Consider the following 22,713-nt stretch of genomic DNA (forward strand, 5'->3'; position numbering starts at 1 on the left):
CCCCATGGGTGCTGCGCCCTTCACGGGGAGCCCTTGGCCGAGGGAGGGGTCCGGCTGACCCCTGGGGTGCTGGGGTGTCGGCCTGGGGGTGCTGGTTCTGCCACAGGGGCTCCTGGATGAGGGGAGGCTGGACCCCAGGTAGCCTGGGGGTGCTGAGCCTCCCTCATCACCACCCCCAGCCCCCGAGGTGCCTGTGGGTGCTGCTCCGTCCACACAGGACGGCTGTGGGTGTGGGTGCTGGTCCCTGAACCCCTCCTGGGCTGGTAAGTCCCCTCCAGCCATATCGGGTCCCTATCGCTGTGCTGCTGGTGAGGGGCTCTGAGATGTCCCCGTTTAGATGAGGGAAACGGGGATTTGCATGTGGAATCGCTTGGGTTTTGTGGGCACCGCATGCAGTGGTGAGGTAAAATGAGGCTTTTGGGGTAAGCACCCATCAGGTATCCAAAAATAAAGCTCTGTGTGGTGAAACACAGCGTACACGAGGGGAAGCAGATGGCGAAACCACACCTGTCTGAGCTTCCCCTCTGCAGGCATTTACCCAGCTGGGTAAACTGGCCTGAACTGCTTGGTTAAACTGGTCCAGATTTGCAGGTTTTGGGGTGACTTCTGCCCTCGCCTGTGGCCTGGACATAGCTGATTTCTGCAGTGACCTTGAGCCAGCGGTTCTTGTACCTCCTGCTGCATCGTTAGGTGCACTCAGCGGAGAGGGGCCAATTAGCGCTTGGTGGATAATTGCTCCCAGGAAGGAGGTGGCCGAGTGTTTCTGCCACCTCTGGATATGGCCGTGAGGATGCTCTGCTTCTGTTTCAGTACTGCAAATAATTCCCTTTATTTAAGCAACTCTGCGTGCTGGGAAGCTGCAAAGGAAGCCCCCAAGCTGTCCCTCACCCCTTCCTTGACAACGAGCGTGGGTCCAGGGCTGTGGCTGGTGGGGAGCCATCAGAGGGACTGCAGGGATGTCTTACCCTCAGAGCTCCTCATGAACATCGAGTGTTTTGCTTGCTCTCAGATCATGTTCAGCTTCTGTGTTGCTGCAGCTGGGCTGGGGTTTCACAAAAGTGTCCCAAAACGTAGCTAGGTGGGAGTTAGAGCTTTGTAACCTGCTAAAAATAGGGAATGGGATTATAATCCTTATCCAGGAGACCTTTCTTGGGGCTCCAGGGAAACTGTCCTTTAATCTTCTTTTCGACTTTGTAAGGGGGCTTTACCTTCTCTTTAAAGCCTCTCTGCTAATCAGCATTAATTTTGTTTAACTCTTGTGATGTCTGTCTTTTGCTTTCCTGGTTGCATTGCTGCCTCCCAATTAAAATCCAGTTTAGCAGGTGGGAGCAGCCCAAGAAATGCTCCTCACCCTGGTGACAACCTCCTGCATCCTCTTTCAGTGACCACTTTGTCTTTTTGCAGCCTGGTGAGGTCTCTGTGGCCATTTGTCCTTGCTCCCAGGTGTGGCACCTCCCCAGATATGGTGGTCTTTATTCAACAACTGCTCTCTTGCCCGCTGTTTTGGTGATCTGTGATGGTTAGGCTGGATCCAAACCTATTTCAGGTGTCAACCAGTGGGAGAAGAGACCTTCTGTGCTAGATATTTGTGGATCGATTGCTCTGACAATGCCAAAATCTGAGAAAAGAAGAAAAAAAATGGAGCTTCAGCTCAAAATCAGTGTCCTTGCCATCTTAAAACAGCTTGAAAATGTGACTTACGGGTGCTTTACTGGGCTGGGAATCAAACAGGAGCTTTTAAAAGCCTCGAATCCACCAGATCTGGTTTCTCAGGTGTTTTTTTTGTGCTTTATATGTGGTTTTTGAGGGTTTCGGGTTGCCAGTGGCAGAGAAGCTGTGTTTGATGAGGCTGGGGAAGCGGAGAAGCCCAATGAGGGCAGTGATACTGGTGTGCAGACCTGCTCGTCCTTAGGAGCCATCCCTTGGGGTCAGGTGTTTAATCACGTCTGGGTTCTCGCTTCTGGAGGCAGAGATCATCTCCATTTGCCCTCCCAGGACATCTTCATCCTCCTCCATCCCCCAAAATCCCACGCCGTGCCAGCTGGTGGGCGCCTTCTGAAAGTGCTCCGTGGGAGCTGGTTTTGCTCAGGGCTGGCAGAGATTCCCCGTTTGCCACCCACGAGGGCCCAGCCCCTTCATCTGGCACCGAAAATGGCTTTTTTAGGTTTTTTTCCTCTAAATTTCGTCTTGTTTTCCTCTGCAGATCTGCAGCGAGAGAGAAGGGATAGATTTGGAGGGAGGCGAGAGGAAGCACCTGCGAGTCTCTCGGTTTAGTTTTAACCTCTTCTTCCCAAAGAAGCGAGAGCTGTGATCGCAACCCGTGTCTCTTTTCTCACTTTAGTTCTGAATATTTTTGTGCAAAAAGGGAGTAAGGTAAAGGAGAGCATCTCCATCTTCCCCTGATGCCCCAGCGGTGATTTTTGTAGGCAGGAGAGCACCACCAGCACCAGGGAGAAGGAGGAGCCTCCCCATTGCCTTCATGGTGGACCAGGACCCTGAGCTGAAGCAGTGGCTGGAGCCCTCAGTCCAAAAGAAGAGGAGCGTTGTCTGCAGAAGGTGAAATCCTGGCTAAAACCAAGATTTGAGTGATTTTCCACAAGAGCTGCCTCAACCACTCGACTGTTGGGTGTATAACACAGCTGGGTTTGATGCCTGATGTGCATCGATGCTAAGAGCCCGTCCTTTCTTGCTGTCTGTGGATCTGTGGGCACCACCACTCGATCACCAGCGTTACGTGTGAGAAGGAAGGTGGGCTGAGACCTCCTGAGACCACCTCCAACCTGAACAAGGTCTCACCTGGGGGGTACCACACATCCCTCTGCCTCATGGAGAGCAGCTCTTCCCCTGTGGACAGTTTTGGTGTTTGACTGCAGCTTTCCCAGCCAGGAGAGGAGAAGAAACCCCAGGAGGAGATTAAAGCCCAGCGAGCAGTTTTCATTGGCCATCTTCGAATTGCAGCTCGGTAATTAAGGTGTTAGGCAGCTCACAAATAGCCCAGCTTTGTGCCTGCTGGCTCACATTGCTGCGAGGAGCTGGACTTTATACCTCGGGCTGAAAGGGAGGAAAAGCAAAAGGTAAGGATGCGTTGGAGCCTGCTCCCAGCCAGCGCTCTGCCCGTTCCTCTCACTCCTTCCCAATCTAGGGTGAATTAAATGATTGTAAGCAATTTGGGTAGCTTGAAATTCCCCTTTTCCTATCAGTGCCTGCGAAAGGGCGGATGAAATTTTGAGGAGGGGAGAGAGGAAAGCTCTTGAGTCTCTGGCTGGGATGTGAGAGTCCAGGCTGGGATCTGCAGGCAGGAACTGGGACTTGTGCGGTTCTTGTTGGCACAGCCGGATTGCAGTGGAGGAAAAGCTGTGAAGCAGCCAAACGTCATGTGTGGGGGATTTTGGGGGTGGCCGAGGAAGCCGGTGTTTGGTGGAGGAGCATCACTGGGAGGCAGCAGACTTTGTGTATCTCCTTTTTCTCTTCTGGAGGATTTTGCAAGCGATGCTCAGGGCTCACCAACCCTCTCCTGTTTTATTTATATGGGTGAGAGGGACTGGCAGGGGCAGAAGGAGATGCTCTGGATAAGATATCAGGGGCCCCTATGTTTCCTTGCGAGCACCAAATCGTGTTTTACTGGTGAGAGAGCGTGCTTTCCTCTTTTGCTATTGAACACTGAGGCAAAACCCCGTGATATTTCGAAATTACCAAGAGCTCAGGGAAAGGTAGGACAGGTCCTGACCCAAAAGGACTTCCTAGAAGTTTGTTCTGCCTTGATTTTTTGGGTAACGTAGCTGAATCCAGCAACGTGACCATACGCTCATGATGGGACCAAACCTCTGAGGTCCTGACCTGGTGGCATTTTGGGGCTGCAGCACCTGGAGGACATTAACCACAAAAATACCCCAAAATTGCCTTTTGAGTGGTGATTGAACGTGAGTGTTTTTACGCCCGCGTTTGCTGCTGGCATCTGCTTAGACTTTGTGTATTAGTTTTTCATACAGGCTCGGATGGGAAGGAAAACTCATATATAGAGGGAAAACTCCTATAACTTGGTATTTAGTGCTGCCTGATGGGTGTCTGCGCCACCGTGGAGCTACGTAGGAGGGATTTTGAGGTGAGGAGGTCCCCGGGTCAGGGCGGCTGCCCGGCTGGATTAGGCTGCTGCACGATTCGCCGCTGGTTTTGTAAGAGACGGCATTTGGCTTAAGGCTGTTTAAAAAGTGATTGGTGAGGTCAGGCTGACATTGCTATGATCTAATTCCAGATGGAAAGGCATCGTCCTGTCTGTCGGCTGAGAGCTCCCCAGGCCACACCCAGGCAACACGGTTTAAAAAACGCATTTCCAGGGGTTTTGCTGCTTGCGGAAAGGAATTGTTTGTAAATGGGAAAATAGCCTTGGTTGGTTTGTCCTGCTCTCCTCGTCAGCTCTGCTTTAGAAGCTGCTGAAGTGCAGTTGATGGATGAGGGACCTCAGCGGTACCATCTGCGCTGTCACAGGATTTTCTTCTTTATTCACTTTTTAAAGTCTTTCATTACCTTTTCTTCCTCCCCAGAGAGGCAAGCACCTGAAAAAACAGCCAGTTTTTAATTTCTGGCTGAAGAAACAACTGCAGAAAGGTCTGTGTGGCCCCAGGCTGCCTTTTTTTGCCCTGTACCACGACCTGAATTCTTCTCTCTTGCCACAAGACACCTTGAACTGCAGTTGGTGCTCCAGGAAATATGGAAATAAACCCCAAAACATGGTCGTGTCCCAGATCACACCCACGTTCAGACCACTGCTGCAAGGCTTTGGGGTTTATTTCCATTTTACTGTGCATGTAAAACAGCCCTGTTGCATTTGACAGTAAGATCCCCAGTGAGCCTTTCCAAAGCTGTGTGAGCTGGGCAGCTGTAAGCGAAGGTTTTGGTGTTAAAAGCAGCGTATTTAGCCCAGGACTGATCTGAAACATTAAAGTGTCCATCGTAGGCTTGTGGTTTGTACTTGTTAGGATGGAAACAGGCAACGTTGGAGATGTGGTGATCTCCTGGGCATCCCATCCCTCACTCGGAGCTCTCTGTGTGTAACGCTGGTTGATTTCTGACCTTTTTCCTTGCCAGCATCTCCTGCAAATGCTCCTCGAGGCCTCTCACAGTGGTTGTGACCATGCCCCTATCAGTAAGGACACGTATTATGTCCACCATGTATGGATGTCCTGTGAGGTTTTTAGTTTCTCCTGTTGGAGAAAGTCTCCCCTAGGACTTGGGTCCCAGAGGGACTCAACCCTGGTGACAGAAACCAGTGCTGGGACAGAGCTGGCTTGGGTTATCCCAGCTTAGCGGCAGCTGGAGCCCTGTTTCCTCCTCCTTTGGGTTACATCCTATGAGTTTAACCTCAAAAATGAAGTGTTCATGCTGCAGTGATCCACGTCCTTTGCTGTCTGAGTCATTTGTTCCCCAGTTAAGGACTGGGGCCAGCAGCAAAGCAAGGTGAAGCTGTCCTGCTGCATTGCTGGTGGCCTCTGCTGTCTGCTTTCCAAATCGATATCCAAATATTCAGGGCTCCCAGCCCGCATCTTTTGCAGCACTGCAGGGGTGGCAGCTCCCGCTCTCTGCAGCCAGTTTGCTGATTTAATAGTACTTTGAATTCCCCTGGTATTTCCTACGCTCTCAGTTACTTTCTATCAGCTCCAGGCTGGTGATTTCTCATCATTCCAGGTTTACCTGCAGAGACCTGTGTCTGGGGGTAAAGGTTAGATGCTTTTTGTAGGTTCAAGCACCCGTAGGGATCCGTAGCTGTGTTTTTTCACGGGTGTTTCTAACCAAACCTGTGTTTTTGTGTCTCTCCAGTCATGCAGGGACCGAGGCCGGTGGTTCTGAGTGGCCCATCGGGTGCAGGGAAGAGCACTTTGTTAAAGAAATTGCTTAAAAACTACGAGAACATCTTCGGCTTCAGCGTCTCCCGTGAGTACCCGTATGTCTCTGGGGAAGGGCAGTGGAGGAGTTCTGGGCTGCTAGCCCAGAGCCTGCCGCTGTAGCTGTATTTGTGCCCTAAATAATGGGTTTCTGTGGCTTGCCTGTGTCCCTGTGAGCTTTTTAGGATGTTTGAATAAGTCAGGACAACTTTTACTACTGGTATTGAGTGGCAAATCTAAGATTTGTCTGGAAGAGCACCCTTTCCAGGTCTGGTGACTCCCCTCACCTCCCAACACGGCTCAGAGAGGTGATGAGGTTTTTCTGAGCGATTCCTGACTCAAAGTACCAAAATTCCCACTGACGCCTCTGCTTCGAGAGCTGCTGCTTCCCATCCACCTGCAGGAGCTGATGGGGATTGTGACAGCCACAAGACTTAAATTAAATTTCAAGAGTTTTGTGAAGCCCATCTCATTACCGGGTCAGTCAATGAAATGATTTGCCCCATCACCTCCTCCTGCCATTGCTCTGGTGGTGGTTGACTTCTACATCAGTCGCTGTCAGCTGCAGGCAGTGCTGATGTCCTCCTGCATCCAACCGAGTAAGTGCAGGGGGTTTTCTTCAGGCATTTTGCCCATTGCAATACTGATTTTGTTTCTTTTTCTTCCTTGAGTGACACCTTAAAGGGTTACCCTCAGAGTCTGGGCTGTGTCCACAGCTCGTTCACCTGATTTTCCCTGGAGCTCTGCAAGGTGTTTATAAGTACATCACCAAAATGGTTTTTTATTATCCTAACGCTTTGGATACTGCAGGTGAAATCCTTGCCTTGAGATCTCCGAGATCCAGATTTGTTCTGCAATGAAAGGGCAAATACTGGGTGTTTAAAAATTTAATTTTACTGGAGATAACTTAAAATCATCTTTCCTTTTGTGTGTTTCATCCTATGCTCCTGATTCAGCTGAATCTCTCCTCTCACGCCAAATTAAATGTTACCGTTTTCCCCACAGTTGCCTCGCAGGAGATGTTTTCTTCCTACATCTCCGTAGGCCACTTAGACCTTAGCAACTGGTGATTTGTAAAATACTTGAGGTGATCAGAGCCTTATTGCATTAGGTTAACTCCTGCTGGTCTTAAATAAAACAATCAGTGTTGCTTTCCATGATGACCATCAGCTCCTTTTTGGTTTGCAGAGCATGTGCTTAAAATAACGCGAGTCTGAACGACTTCCAAGGCGATTCAAAGGCTGTCTCATTTATTCACCTCTCTCGTGCAGACGTTTGCCCTTATTCATTAAACCTGGCTATTTTAAGCACCTGTAGAGGTGCTGCGTGATCTCTTGAAATGAAGATAACCCTGCAAAGTAGGGCACTGCTAATTCCCCTGCACTGAGGCAGAGGTGTGTGAATAATGTGGCTGGGATTACACAGGAAGGCTGTAGCGGAGCTGAAAACTAAGCCCAGCCTGGTAAGTCCCACGCTGACTGCTCAGCCCCTAACGATCTTAATTAATTGTTTTCAGATTACTATAAGATTCTTCATTAAAGGCTGGTCCTGCACATCATTGCATGTTACACGAGCTGATTCCAGCAGCTTTGATCGTTTTCAGTAGAGGATCAGCTTCATATGTGATTGGGTTAATCTGCCACATGTGTGCTTTGATTTGTGATACTATTGCTGCCTTGGGTGATCTACCAAAATTTACAAGCCTACTTTTTTTTACTTGCAGATACCACGAGGCAGCCAAGACCTGGAGAAGTAAATGGTAAAGGTGAGTGTGTTGCAGCTGGGCCTCATTCAGCAATCAATCCCTCTGAAAAATATTGAGGTTTTGTGTGAAGTGCATGCAGGAATCCCCACTAGCAGATGAGTTAGGCCTACGTTTATGTTTATAGGGTGCATTTCCTTAGGCAGGAGGAGCAGGCATTCAGTAATGATATGTTTGAGAGTGCGTGTATGTACATGTGTGCATAAATATGCACACACACACACTTTTGTTCCATATCTCAATGGCAATGAGACCATAACCATTTGGAGATACCTCAAATGCTCACTGCTTCGGGAAAGGCGACTGCTTCATGAGATGCCTTTCTCTGTCTGAAGAGCTTGTGTCCAGCTGCTTTTCTGTTTTCTGGTTTGTTTGCCTATTTCAGAAAGAACCAAATGAGGTTTGCCCTTCATTTCCGATGGCAGCTTTCACTCTGAAGTGGAAGGAAGGAATTTTAACAAAAGATAAACATCCTTTTTTAGTTCGTTTGGTTTTGATGGTCCCTTTTATCTCCCCCTCTCTTTCTCATCCTGTTCAAGTCTTTAATCATAAATGCTTTCAAATTAATGGCCTCAGCAGTGCTGCTGCAATGTGCTCCACACCTGTGGGGAGGTTCCCACTGCACCAGAAAGGGGATGGGGTATGAAAAATGGGGTACAGCAGCATTTTTGGCCACACAGAAGGCTCTAAAATACTTTGAGCAGGTGTTTGGGCAGTTGGGGTAGAGAGGGAATGCTGTACATGGTAATTCAAAGGCAGATATCAGCACTCTGCCAGTGTTTTAAGGTGCTTCTCCCCTAAGCACCCATGGATGTCATTTTCACCATGAATTTTACCTTCAAAGCTGTTAATTTCTGGCTATTTTTCCTGTTTTCCCTACCCAGATTACCACTTTGTGACCAGAGAGGAAATGCAGAAAGAAATTGATGCTGGGGAATTCATCGAGCACGCGGAGTTCTCCGGGAATATGTACGGGACGAGGTACGCGGTTTGGATGCTGCCACTGCTGACCCCAGGGGGTGCAGGGACCTGAGATGTTAGTGAAGAAAAAACATTTTAACTTAGTGACGCCGTTTTCCCCCAAACACACAGATTCTTACCATAAGCAAAGCAATTCATTCTGATAGCAGGATCCTTTACTAAGACGGCAAAATTAACTCTTGCAGAGTTAGCTCATAATGAAATCATAGAATCATAGAATGTGTTGGGTTGGAAGGGACCTTTAAAGCTCATCCAGTCCAACCCCTGCAGTGAGCAGGGACATTGTCACCAGACCAGGTTGCTCAGAGCCCCATCAAGCCTGACCTTGAATATCTCCAGGGATGGGGCCTGCACCACCTCTCTGGGCAACCTGTGCCACTGATCTACCACCCTCATGTTGAAGAGCTTTTTCCTAATATCCAACCTAAATCTCCCCTTTTCTAGTTTAAAACCATTACCCCTCATCCTGTCACTCCATGCCCCAGTGAACAGTGCTTCCTCAGCTTTCTTATAGGCACCTTTCAGGTCCTGGAAGGTCGCTATAAGGTCCCCCTGGAGCCTTCTCTTCTCCAGGCTGAACAACCCCAAGTCTCTCAGCCTGTCTTGGTAGCAGAGCTGCTCGAGCCCATGATCATCTGTGTGGCCTCCTCTAGACTTTCTCCAGCACTTCAATGTCCTTTTTGTGCTGGGGACTCCAGAGCTGGACGCAGTATCCAGGTGAGGTCTCACCAGAGCAGAGCAGAGGGGCAGAATCCCCTCCCTGGCCCTGCTGGCCACGCTTCTTGTGATGCAGCCCAGGATGGGGTTGGTTTCTGGGCTGCAGATGCACATTGGTGGCTCATGTCCAGCGTCTCATCCCCCAGTGCCCCCAGTCCTTTCCCTCAGGGCTGCTTTCCAGCACATCACCTCCCAGCCTGTATTGGTAATGAGAATTGCCCCTACCCAGGTGCAAGACCCTGCCCTTGGCCTTGTTGAACCTCATGAGCTTCACCTGGGCCCACTTCTCCATTCATTACCTTATCAGATTCTCTGTAGCCTTCAGCATTTGAGAGCTGCTGAAGAAGTTCATATATTTAACATTTTTCTTGCACTGATGTGATTTTCACAGACTGTTTATGCTCCTCAGTATTTTCCAAGTGCTTGCAGAGAGTGATGGGCAGAATGGAGACTTATTTTCATTATCCCTGCGTTACTTAATGGTCTGAATATGGTGAATTTGGGAGCAGAAGCGATGAGATCTGTGTTAGCTGCTGTGAAACAAGTTTGCGTGCAGCTTTGGTAAAGTGGCTGCTTACCAACAGATAGATTGCATGGCACCCCTGACTGGGGTTAAAGAGTTAGGTGGATTTTAAAATAGCATTGCCCTCAGCGTTGGAGCTGATGATCAATAAAACACTAAGCTGCAATGTTAATTAGAAGTCAGTTATCTTATATAATTATTGTGAGAAAATTGTGGCACTACAGTAAAGGACCTGCTAAGGAGGCAAGTTAAATGTTTCTTGAGATATTTAAGCAGTTGCATTAAAGAAATTCACCTGCAATGCTTTTTCAGGAAGACTTTGCATTTCTTAAAGAGCTGAATGCGCTTTTTTGAGGATTTTTTTGGAGATGGCAAAGTTTTACCTTCTGAAGATGGTTTCATTGTGGGAGGTGCCAGACTGAACGTGCTGTGAGCTGTACAGCTCTGAAGGACCAGCTGGTGATTTCGGTAGCGTAGCTCTTTGATGTGACGTGCAGAGGTGATGCTGCTGTCACCGCAGCATTGCAGGGATCTGGCCATGCCCCCTCTGAGGCTGATGGAGAAACACAATCCCCTGCCCTGGCCTTGCTACTTCCACTGTTGCTGGTTTTGGCAAGAGAAGCGGAACCCAGCAGCTCATCTTCCAAATACCCAGCACCAAGAAGAGACCGATTTCAAGCTCCTTAATCCCTGGCTTCATCCTGCATAGGACCGGCTTCCTTCCTTCACGTGGGTGCTGCTTAATCCTGTTGGCCACAGCGTGGAGGAGACGGCTGCTTTCTGATGCCTGATATCAGTGGAGTTGGTTTTGGTGCCTTTTCCTCAAAGTGGGTACTGGAAGACATCTCTCCTCAGCCAATTTCCTTGAAGTTCACAGGATTTTAATACTGTAACCAAATTAAATGACGTGCTGGGGTTTGTTTGTAATCAGATGTGTGATAAAATGGAGAGAGTCCCTCATGCTTATTACAGCAGTTTGAAGTTTTCACCAATCCTTTTTGCTCCCTAAAACTCATCAGCTAATAATAATGAAAAACTAAATACTATTTGCTTAAATTAAGAGTATTGAAAGTGCCCTCTCTATGGGGTAGCACTGAGTCCTGCTCACAGAAACCAGAATTTCTTTGAAGCCACCTTTAATTAGAGGCTGAAATCAGAGTGCAGGCATGGCGTTTTTTTCTGGGGACTATGAGCTGCTGGTTCTGTAGATCAGTTGTAGCAGGAGTTATGTGATACCTGATGACAAAGCCTGTGGCTTTCATGTGGCAAACCAAGCTGTTTTGGGGCGTGTTTGTGGATTTGCAGTGGATGGAGCTCAGAGCTGTATTTGTATAGGGCACGGTGCTGGTCTCACAGCTTTGCTTCAGCTTTCTCCTTCCTGTTGGGGTCTGTGACCTGTGCCATGGGACGTGCAGGTCAGGAGGAAAGTCGGCAGCCACCTTAAGATCTGCTCCTAATCTCTTCTGCCACTGCGTGACCTCCTGACTTCGCGACCTCAAAACCCGCGGTGCTGCCGCTGAGCTCCTGGCAGGGCTGCTCTCCGTGCTGTCTGTGCACCAGGAGAGGGTTGGCACTGCTGCTTTTCAAGGGAGAATTGTAGGGGTTCAGGAACAAACTTGAGGCAATTATACACAGCCCGTGGTGGGAAGAGATACCATCTTTAATGACATACAAGAACTGCTGCTTAAAAATGCATTTTCTTAATCGTGCATCTTGCAGAGTAGGCAGGAGCATCCATCAGGCATCCTTCAGGGGAGTGCATGGGCACGGAAATCTCTGGAGAAGCAAAGTTTTTGGTGGTTTTGCTCCTTGGTGAAGGTCTCTCCTGTGTTTGCTGAAGGCAGGACCATACCTGATCCACACCTCTCATGGGACAGTTGTGCATTATCTATTTCCACACCTTCCATTGTGGTTTTTTCAGCCTCTCTAGTAGGAGACAGCAGGACCCTGCTCCACCAAAGGACACTTGGGGAAAGAGAAACTCTTTAGCAGGGTCTCCATTCTCTCCTGCCACAATTTGGGCACAGGGGAGCCCTGTGAGGTGAAGCTCTGCTGGAGGGGGCCACACCAAACCCCTGCTGCAATGGCTGGATGCTCTGACCCCTTCCCTCTCTGCTCTGTCCCCAGTAAAGGTGCAGTGCAGGCCGTTCAGGCCCAGAACCAGATCTGCGTCCTTGACATCGACATCCAGGGCGTGAAGAACATCAAGAGGACAGACCTGAACCCCATCTACATCTCCGTGCAGCCTCCGTCCATAGACATCTTGGTGAGCGACCGCCTTCCTTTGCCGTTAGGCAGTTAGAGGTAATCAGCGCCTTGTTCTGAAGCCGTGAGGGTTCCCCCCTGGTTGATTTATCTGTGTTTTTAAGAGCTGTAGAATAGGTGGGGAGGATGTTTCTGAGCACACCCACTACCTCTGCCCAGTCTAACTCACTCACTCACTCCTGGCTCCCAGGGATACATGTTCCTGTGCCCTGGTTTGGTTTTTTTTGTGTCTCTGTCCGGTTTCCACACCTCTGGTCTTATGGGGCCCTATATAATGAATGATTGCAGTGTGCCTCTGGGAGAAATGAAATCGCTGTTGTGGTTCAGAGAGGGATATGGAAACATATACGTGACTTGAAGCCATCAAAGGGTACGTGGCAATGAAGGCCATGACTCCTGGCTTTCTCCTCTTGCTCTCAGTCTGTGTTTGTCCTTGAGTTTGTGGAGGAGGAAGTCGACAGAGCCCAGCAAAGAGATTTCACCTCCCAGCAGTACCTGGTGGGGAAAAAAAGGTGGAAAAAAATAGACACTGGGAAAGTGAGCTATGGACAGGACATCCTGAGCCCAAACCCAGCTTGGCCACTGGTTTGGTTTAGGCTGTGAAGGAGGCCCCTTACCCTTTGCCGTGTTATTTTACCTACCCGTGGTTGCTGGCAGTAGCAAACATCTCCCGTGCAGGGGCAGACAGCACTGGCTTGTGGGGTGAGTGGTGGTTTCTGCACGCAGCATTTGGGACACGCATTTCTTTAATGCATTTGTTATTGGGTTTAGGAAAAACGACTCCGTGACCGAAAGACTGAGACAGAAGAAAGTTTACAGAAGCGTTTGACTGCAGCCCGCGTAGATTTGGAACTTAGTAAGTCCAGGGTGATGTGCCCAGGGGAAGGGGGTGCGGTGGTGACTTAGGAGCTGTTTCCTGCACAAATATCTTGGCTGTGATCTCCAAGGTGTGCTGGTGGGGCTGGGGCAATACCTGGGTTTGATCTAAGCCCCAAACTACATCATTTCCCACTCCAGTTCCTTGAAGTTGTTAGCAGAGAGATGCATTAGCAGTGGCTGAAATAATAATATTTAAATGCCACAGGAACTCATCTCATGCATGAAAGATGACACAAGGAAGAAACATTTTCTCCTCTAACTCCTCTGTCCTCGTCTCCTTCCCTAGGTAAAGAGCCCGGCCTGTTTGACTTGGTCATTATCAATGATGATCTAGAAGAAGCTTATTCCGAATTGAAGGAGGTGCTCCTGGAGGTGAGTCATTTGGGGCTCTTCTGCCTTGCTCCCTGGGCAAGCGTGACCTCCAGGCTGAGCAGATGAGGGTCTGACTATAGGGAACCACAGAAATGTGACCTCGTGCCCACACTTGTTCTGTTTGGAGCTGCTGAGTGACATAGTTGAGCACAGATCAGTTATGAATGATGATGAATCAGTGGTCTAAATGGATTCAGCGTAATTCTGGGTTAGGGGCAACATAAATATACACCTCTGGACAGTATGGAAGGGCTGTGCTGGTTTTGAAGAGCCTCTAAGCCAAACCTTGCCTTGTTCTTAAAGCCTCCTGTGTGCTCTGGGCTTGATCTTGTGATGCTATGGAGCTGGTCTTGAGGAGATGGATCGCTTCTGGTCTCCAGAGCTATAAAAATATGAGTTGTTCCCAAAGAGTGACAGATGCTTTGTTGTTTCCCTGATCTCCTTGCAGGAAATCAAGAAGACTCAAGAATCCAGGAAGTCCTGAGCTGAGCCTCCTTGGCCGTTTTAACTTTGCACATCATTCCCGAAACGCGTCGCACCGTTTTATTCCGAGAGACATTCCCTTTAGGCTGATCCTCCTCCCAAGTTCCTCTAGGATGTTTCTATTAAAAGGAAAGAAAACGAAACCCGGTCACGCTTGTGTTTCTGTTCGCCGCACGCTCGGCGCGGGCTCTCCCAGGTTGGTACCTCAGGCTTTGGAGGTGGAGGGCAGAGCCGTTCTGCAAGGGGCAGCTGCAGCCCCAGCATGGGGCTGAGGATCCCACTGCGGTTTTGGGGTGGTACATGTTGTGCCCAGCTAACGCCATGTCAATACTTAGATTGATGTGACCCCTGCTTCCGCCTGCAGACAGAGGAGCTCCCATCTTTATTGGCACTTGATATCACAAGCGTTGGCATTCTCTGGTTGCTGCTTCCCGTTGCACATCTGCCCACGGATGTGATCTATCCGCTGCCTTTTTTCTGGAGGAAAAAGCACTGAGTTTCTCCTCTGTGCCACTCTGGCAGCAATCTTGTACTTCACATGTCCCTCCCTGGCTTGAGACGTGGAGAGCTTTGCCTGGGGGGACTGGGAGGATGCCTCACGCTTGGCTTCCCTGGCTTTCTTCAGCCTTCACCTTGATGCTTTCATGTAACTTCTGAGCCCTTTAGCCCCTCCAGCAGGTCACATCCTGAGCCCCTTTGGAGGATTTGATTCCTCACTGAGCCCCTGTATTCAAAGCACCCCAGCCTTTGCCTGAGGTAAGTGTGGGAGAGGTTGCATCTGGTACCTCCTGGTGGTTAACCTGCTTTTGGGCTGCAGGGAAGGAGCAGTTGCTGCAAACAGGCATGTGGTGCAGCTGCTCACGGGCTTACACGTCCCAGACCTTGGTTGTGAAGAAATGGTGAGTCCCACAGAGCTGCACAAGTAGTGACTTTGAGTCACCTTCCCCCCAGACCGAGCCCAGATCAAGCTGGCATCGTGCAGACCACGAGCAGCTGGACCAGGCTGTGATGTCTTCTCACCAAAACCATGTTTTACCAGGACAGGCTGTTGGGTTTCATCCTCTTCATATCCCACCTCTCCATTTCACCCAGCTGCTCTGCTCCAGCACACACAATCTTGGGGGGGACCTTAGAGATCATCCAGGTCACATCTGCAGTCCCTCTCAGCCCAAGTCAACTCCTCATTTACCAAGCTCCATCCTCCACGTTGTGGACACCGATGGGCAGAACCAGACCTTGGGCAACAACCCTTTCAGTACCTCACTTGCGTTTAGAAAGAGAAGAGTTGATATTTTCACCATTTGCCTCTGGATGTTTGAAACGTAACTTTTCTAAGACTTTACTGTGAAATCCTCCTTTCTGTTGTCAAGAGTTTCATGTTGCAATGTAGTTTTGGTTAAATGAGCAGGAAAACGCTCCTCAGAAATGTCCTGGGACCCGATTCACAGCTCCTGCTGTTCCCCATCCCAACGGTGACAATCACTGTGGCCAGGCTCTTCCTGCGGTGGCGAGCGACGGCTGTAGGGTTTTTACTCCGAATCATGAGGTTTTGTTCTGTTTTGAGGGATGCGTTTGCAATGGGGAAACGTCCCCTCTAGATGGCAGAAATGACAGCAGGAAAAGCGCAGGGGGGACCGCGCCGCGGAGCGACACAACGCCGAGAGGTGCGGGACACGGCGCTGGCATCAGTCCGGTGGTCTCCGGCCATCGCGTGGGACCTTGCGGTGCCGTCACCAGATGGAAATGCCCAACCGCTGCCTGCTCAGCCCTGCCAACGCCCCCAGAGCTGCGCCGCTGCCAGCCCCCAGCCCGGCCTTCGGCTGTCCCTCCAGGAGAGGTGAGTGGCACCCGGGAACGGGCAAGGACGATGCTTCAGCCGTACGGCTGGAAAATTGGGGGGGAGAAAAAGGTAATTTAGATCACTCACGTCCTCCTTCCGTGGTGGTAACGGAGAGGGAAGTCCGAAATAACCCGCCCTGTATCGGGTGACCTGCTTTTAGCGGCTGCCGCTGCGACTGACGGAGTGAAACAGCCAACGTCTGGATGCTCAGCGCTAATGCGAGGTGACGGGGTGGCCGTCGGGACGGAGGTGGGTGGCAAAGGGATGGGGAGCGATGTCGCTGGAGCCGGGCTGGTCACTGAGCGGGTGACAGAGCTGTTGAGCATCTCTCGTGAGTCATTTTCGGGTGCTCTCGGCAATGCCCCTCTCCGTGTTCGGTGTTTTCAAGGGGCTGCGCTGCACATGGAGTCTCAGAACGGGGTGGGCGAAGGCACCTGTTGAAATGAGTTTAATTTCTGCATCCTCAAAAATGGGAATTATTTTATTAATTGCATATCCAAACATCAATACCTTTCTGGATCTGTGTTTTCGGTACCGGCTCCTTGGGGATGCAGCCATCCCTGGGGCAAGCGTGGCCCATGCTGAGCATCGCGGTGGAGGCGGTCGCCGAATTCAGGGTCCTGTGGTTGGCTCCCGGCGCTTGCTGCAGGGCTGGGGATGGGATCGAGGGATCAGACTGTGACAAAGTGAGGGTACAGGAGTGTCCCTACCAGTTTCTGGAATTAAAGATGCTGGTCCTGGAGAAACCCATTTCCCACCTGGGAGATCTTCCAGGCAGGGAGGCGCTGAACAGGTTTGGGATATTTTGGGGAGAAGATGGGTGAGATAAAGGACAAGAAGGAGCTAATGCTGTCACATGGGGGTTTGTTTAGCTGTCCCAGTAGCTGTTTAAAACCTCATCACCTGGCCCCATGCAACTGTGGGATGAATTTCTCCCCCCCAACACGGCTGTGACTCTGGCTGAGACATCGGTCGCTCCATCTTGGGGTACCCCCAAGTGAAAGAATAGGTTTGCGCTTGCGTCGCTTGCAGAAATGTCAGGAAAAGGGATTTAATATCTCTCTATATTCGCTGTTCCATCAGACTGGGGTAAGATTGGACAGATTTTGGCTGTTTTCAGCTCTGTGAGAGGCTTTGGGAAGCATCACAGCACCTCATCCTACATCCCCGTGGGAGGAGGATGCTGGTGAGGAAGGCCAGTCCCCGTGAGATGGGTGCGTGGGATGATACGAGGAGCCACGCCAGGGAAGGAGCCAGGACAAAACCTGCTCCAGGGGCTCTCCCCAGTGAGGCTGAGCGTATTTTGGAGCCGATGCCAAAAAATAATAAACCCCTGTAGCACTTTTGCTTCAAAGCAATTGCTTCTCAGTCCTATGCTTGTGGTTTTTTGCTGAATCCAGGCTGAAACACCGCTTTTGGGAGCCACCTTTCTGGTGTCTGAAGTCTTTGGCAAGAGAAATACCCCTTCAAGGGGGAAATGTGGCTGTAGATGCAGAAGTGACCTCTGCATTGACCTGAGATGCTGCCTGGGAAGGACGTCACACATGAGGCCAGGCAGTCCCCAAAGCCAGTGCCCAAATCATCCAAGAAAGGCTGGAGCCACACTCCAGGATAACTTCAAGCAGCCAAAATTAGCCCCAAACCCATCCACCCATGGCTCCTTCCAGCATCAACCTCCCCTCACCCCGATGATGCCACGGTCCAGAGACTTCTCCTTGCCGTGCTTTTTCTTGGCATCTCCGTGCTTTTGGAGGCAGCCCTGATTTTCAAGCTTCCTTCCATGCGATTGCAAAAAGGCACCGCGGGGCAGAGCCGGCCTGGGAAATAATTGGGCGGCCGGCGTATAAAATAAGCAACAAAGCAGGGGAGAGGGAAGAAAGAAGTGGGAGTAGCTCTTGATTTTCTTGCTTATCTGGCTTGGTCTTGTGTTCATGTTTCCAGTCACTGGGATTTAGCATCCCAGGTGTGATGGGATGTGCTCACGTTGAGGACGACGCGTGATGGGTAGGGCTGTGGTTACAGCAACCTGAGCACTGCCCAAAATAGTTATCGAGGGGAGAAGAAACTTGTTGTGAGCCAGCCTGGGCTCCTCACACGCATTTAGGACCTCCAGAGAGAGGTCACTCTCAGAGGGATTAGGCTTTTTAGGCATTTTTTAGGGGGCTGCAGCTGAGATTTCGCTTATGCTGGGTGCTGTGCTCCCTGCCTGAGGATACTGATGCCTTTTTTGTGCTCTCCCACAGGACAGCGAGGTGACCACCCCGTGCCAGCTGCTGCTTCACGCTGAGACACCCACCACCACCACCACCACCACCACCACCAGGTAGGTCCTGTAAAACCACTACGGCTCATAACCCTCACTGGGGCAAATGGACCCCGATGGGACCCGTGCTGGCACCCCTCATCCAAGACATTGCTCCTCCAGGGCTTGTTTTTCCTGATCCTGCTGCTGCTGGAAAGCAAGTTATGGGGAAGAGGAAGTTTTCTCTCTAGCACAAGGTATTGGGGAGCATCCCATCGGTACGTGATGCTCCAAGGAGGACGAGAGCCGCCGTGGCAGCTGGACCAGGAGCAGGGATGTGCCAGCCTTGCTGGGTGCTGTATTTGGGTCAGCCTCATCGACTGGATGTGCAACTGTGTCATCCCTGGAGAGCGCGGGACGCCGATCCATAAACCCGACCGGCTCCGGACGGGGTGGCACGCACCACGAGGAGCACCGGCCAGGGCGAAACACCAGCGTCAACCCCCACGCTCCCCGTTTCTTGAGCTCAGCCCTGCTTCCAGGTTTCCAAAAATGGGCAAAAGATGGGCAATCCAGTACAGGCTCAGCTTTCTCTGACAATAGCAGCTGTGACTCCGCTTGTCCAGGACGTGGCTCCAGCCCCGTAAATAGCCAGAAGCCATCTGCAATTCAGATTGCGTGCAGCGGCAACTGGCACAACGGGACGCTTGTGAAACCGGGGGTGCATCCCCCTCCTGACGCCTGGTTTCTCTCTCCCCAGGCACAAAAAGAAGGGAGGAACGGGATGGTTTTCCCAGTTTTTACTTTCCTTATCACGGCTGCATTGCTGAGGAGGTAATAAAAAAGAAAGGAGGAAGAAAAGGCGAAATTCCAGTGCTCAGGTTGAGCTTGTGCACATAATTTATATATATTTTAATTTCTTTACCCCATAGAGGGGATCATTTTATTGAATCCACATGAGGAGGAGACCCCGATGAGCTGGGTTGAATGGGGCCAAGTCCTCGGTCCAGCATGGAGTTGCAGATATTTCCTTGAAGCGCTGGGGTTTCTGCTCCTGTTTGCTACCAAGTCCTGCTGATGGAAAGCAAAGCACCTTTGTGGTGGGCGTCCAGCCCCAGGGGTGTCCTTGGCTCCCCTTAATGCAAAGCCAGCGTGGAGGTGATGGGGATGAGAAAACTTTCCAAAACCTCCAAGTGCTCCTGGTACAACGGGCAATGTGCTGACATGGATATTCTGGGTAAAGGATGAGAAAAAAGGGAAGGATGCACAATTTTTCCTGGTTGGAAGTGCAGGATAACTCCAGCTGCATCCCTGCTCGAGGTGATGGTCCCACGGATGCCTCCTGGATACAACGGTGTGAACCAGAGAGAGTAAAGCATCACCCAGCTCCAGGTGGAGAGGGGACCCTGGTGTCACTGCCCACGCCAGTGGGGGAAATCGCTGTCCCTGGGGTGAGAGAGCTCGTCAGGCTGTTCCCCTGAGCGAGGATGATCTCACATGTTCCATCGATTCGGTATCTGATTGCTAATTATTACGGTAGCTTGACCTGCGGAGGCTGACAAGCCAGAACGCCTACAGTCATCTTAGCCAGCACGGACATCCCCGTGGCTTCAGACCTGGGCTTGAACGTCCCTTCTGCTCCCTCCATCCAGCCCCAGGCTCCCAGGTGCTGCCCGCACACTGCCAGCACCTCTGGGAGCAGCCCAGCTCCATCCACATTGAATTTGCTTTTATATATGTAATTTTTAAATGCACAGCAGTTTTTCCACCCCATCCGCCCTCCAAAGCACAGGTGCTGCCGCTCCTTGGGGCCACCGCTCTGCAGCTTCACCCCATTGGCTTTAGGGCCTGCTCCTAACCCACAAAGCAGAAATCAAGCAGGTGGCACCGCTGTGGCAGCATCCCTGGGCTCTTTACTGGTTTTATTGCTGAAATCCAACCTCATTGCTCTTGTGCTATCCGCTGTGGTCATAGGGAAGAAATTTCACTGAATTTCTTGCTCCTGGTGTTTCTAAAGATGGGCAGGATCTTCCTTCGTGCCTTCTCATCATGGGTACAGCAAGTTTGCTGCTTCTCTGGTGCCTCTGAGAAGAATTTGGCTCTGTTTTGTCCCCACCTTTTCATTGAATACTCACATTTATCAGTAAGGTGTCCCCTGCTCTTCTCCAGCCTGCTCAGCCTCTCCTCCCGCATCCCATCCTCCACCCCTGACCATTTTGGTGGCTCCTCCATGCGCTCCTCCACTGGATGCAGCATCCACGTGCAAAGGATCCCTCCAAAACCACCCAGAGCACCCCTCCATTTCACCAGTGAGCTGATAACACCCATTCTCAACCCAGTTTTCCCATCATCTTCATCCCCATGATGTATTTTATCCAAGATCCCATTTCCTTTCTCTCTCATTGGAACCTCACACCAAGCAATAGCATCACTCTGTTGGCGAGGCAAAACTGCCCTCTCTGCTGTCCCCAGCTCTGTTATCTTGCCCTGGGAGGAAAACAAAGTCTCCTGGTCCTCATCCAGTGGCAGGATGAAGCCTCTGGGACCTCGCAGAAGCTTCCCCCAGTGCCACTGCCCGCAGGAGGGGACAATGATGGCATTGAGCGCGGGCGCTGAAATGCTGCCGTATTGTGCCTGGCAGAGAGATGCCCGGGAATAATCACCTCCTCCTTGGCTTTGTTGCAGGGCTGTGGACGGTGGTGCTGCAGGGCTCTTTCCTCCCCCGAAGGTCTCCGGTTATGCGGTGAGGAGCCGCGGCGAAGGCGCACCTCTTTTTTTTCCTGGCTGTGAAAGGTACGGCTCGTCCGATCGCATCCTTATCAAGACGCAGCTCTGGGGGAAATGGGGATTTGGGGACAAAAGGATGCTCTGTTCCTCCTCCTGGGGGGCTGTGTCACTCTTTCGTTGATCCTTGTAATATATTTTAAATATATATAGTATTTTTTTAATATATCACATATATAGAACATTGAGAGCCATGAAAATTGTCTTGCTACTTTTTATGCCTGCAAAATGTTTTGTGCTAAGTATGTGCTTGAGCTGCAGAAATCTAACTCTAATCAGAGTCTGGGCAATCCCAATTTAAATTGAGTTAAAATTTAGGTTCAGGGTTTTGCTTGAAACTTTTAAACAAGGACTTCGCTCTGGGTTCAAAACAGAGATTTTGATTTTTTTTAGAAGCGTATTTGAGGTTGTTTTCAAGCTGAGCCACCCACAAAAGGATTTCCCAAAGGGTTTCTGGTAAAGGTGTTTTCCTCGCCCAAAACTTGCTTGAAAACCTCCAATTTGGGCTGAAGTTTTGGCTTCTGATCGTGTCAAGGGCAGCACCAGCTGCAGGGGCAAGCGCTGCAGCGATGCCTCCCTTCTTCCTCCTCCTCCTCCTCCTCCATCCCTGGAGCATCCTCAGAGCAAATTTCCCCTTGAAACCCCCTTCTGGGAACACATCCCCCCTCCACCAGGCTGTTTCCCAGCTCGTTCCTCCCTGAAAGCAGCTGGAGAGAAGAAAACACACTTGAAAAATTAAATACGAGGATGAGAACTTGGCTGCCCCATCCCAGCTGTGCTGGGGGAGCAAGGACATCCCTTCTTAAAACTGGGGAAAACAAGTTACTTTGAGTAGTTTCACATGGTGGATACTTAAGAAATGTTGAGAGATGTGCACTGGGTTCCTGTAGGATTTTGGAGACTGAAGAGGCACCAGATTTTTCAACATTTAAAGTCATCTTCATACTGGATTTGCTAATTTTTGGGGGAGTTTCTTTAACTGCAGCGAGTGAAAAAACCTCGCTGATTTGAACCCCTGGAAGCCCAATCTCGCCGGGCAGCACGGGGCCTTTAAGGAAAACATCAATTATTGTGAGATCAGCCAGAAAATCATGCGAGCTGGCAAGGTGAAGGAAGGGATAACAACGCGCCAAAGGTCGCAGCCTCCGGACGGCGGCGGTTATTTAATCCCTGCTCGGTTGTGTTTGAGCGCGGGGTAACATCGCTCCCCCCCTTAAACCATGGGGGGCAAAACCCTCTGACCGAGAGCGAGAGGGGCTGGGGGAGGAGGGAAATGTCCCCTCTGTCCCCTTCCAGCTGTTTTCCCTTCCAGCTGTGATCTGCAGAGCAGGGCGATGCTTCCAGCTGCCCCCCCCCTGCCCTGCAAAACAGGGCTGGGAAGGGAGCAAAGGGATGGGAAAAAGGGTTGGGATGGGGCTGGCAGGGAGCCCCCAGTCCCCAAAATTTAAATTTTTAGTATTTTAAACAACGAGTGCTGCTTTGGGGTGTTTATTTAGACATAAAAGGGGGGGGGAAAGAGGTTTTTAATGGTGCTGCTGTAGCTGTAAGGACAGGTGAAGTTTGCAGCCGTCTTGGCTTTTTTTTCTTCACCCCTGTTGGAGCAGCAAACCCAAACGAGAAGGAAACATTTCATATCCCGTGGCAGCACCTCCGCTTTCCGCCTCCCTTCTCCTGCTCTTTGCTATTATTAGCCCTAAACCCTTAAACTATTTGCATTAGTTGATCTTTCTCCATGCTCTTGGCTCCTGCAAGCATCGCCGCATCCTCTTCTTTCTGGACTCCTTTTTTTTGGGTGCTTAGAAGGCAATTTAAACAAATATATAAAGGGAAGGGAAAGAAATCCTTGGCGTCCCGGGGAAGGATGGGTTCGGAGGAGCTGGAGATCTCCACGTCACCGTCTCCGGGCTGCTGGAGCGGGAAGGGAGCGGGGTTCGAAGGGGCGGGAGGGGAGGAAAAGCAGCGGCCGGGGAGCTCAGCCTGCGGCGG

General features: G+C 50.6%; 1 protein-coding gene across 1 annotated transcript; it reads left to right on the forward strand.

The window, feature by feature from the left end:
• The first annotated feature begins 5,816 nt into the window (after window positions 1-5,816).
• GUK1 (guanylate kinase 1) lies at window positions 5,817-13,998 on the forward strand. Its single transcript, XM_010185428.1, has 7 exons — window positions 5,817-5,928; window positions 7,603-7,644; window positions 8,526-8,622; window positions 11,990-12,128; window positions 12,899-12,983; window positions 13,293-13,378; window positions 13,827-13,998. Exons 1-7 carry the CDS (start codon window positions 5,817-5,819, stop codon window positions 13,860-13,862), a joined length of 597 nt encoding a protein of 198 aa, XP_010183730.1. The 3' UTR covers window positions 13,863-13,998.
• The last annotated feature ends 8,715 nt before the right edge of the window (window positions 13,999-22,713 follow it).

Source organism: Mesitornis unicolor, unplaced genomic scaffold (assembly GCF_000695765.1).
Source record: "Mesitornis unicolor isolate BGI_N332 unplaced genomic scaffold, ASM69576v1 scaffold14950, whole genome shotgun sequence".
Lineage (NCBI taxonomy): Eukaryota > Metazoa > Chordata > Aves > Mesitornithiformes > Mesitornithidae > Mesitornis > Mesitornis unicolor.

What these genes read in the sequence shown, in the direction of transcription:
- GUK1 (XM_010185428.1), top strand. Translation starts at nt 5,817, where the DNA reads ATGCAGGGACCGAGGCCGGTGGTTCTGAGTGGCCCATCGGGTGCAGGG. An exon ending in TGGAGAAGTAAATGGTAAAG is followed by an intron (nt 7,645 to 8,525) that starts GTGAGTGTGTTG and finishes TTCCCTACCCAG; the next exon opens with ATTACCACTTTGTGACCAGA. An exon ending in GGGAATATGTACGGGACGAG is followed by an intron (nt 8,623 to 11,989) that starts GTACGCGGTTTG and finishes CTCTGTCCCCAG; the next exon opens with TAAAGGTGCAGTGCAGGCCG.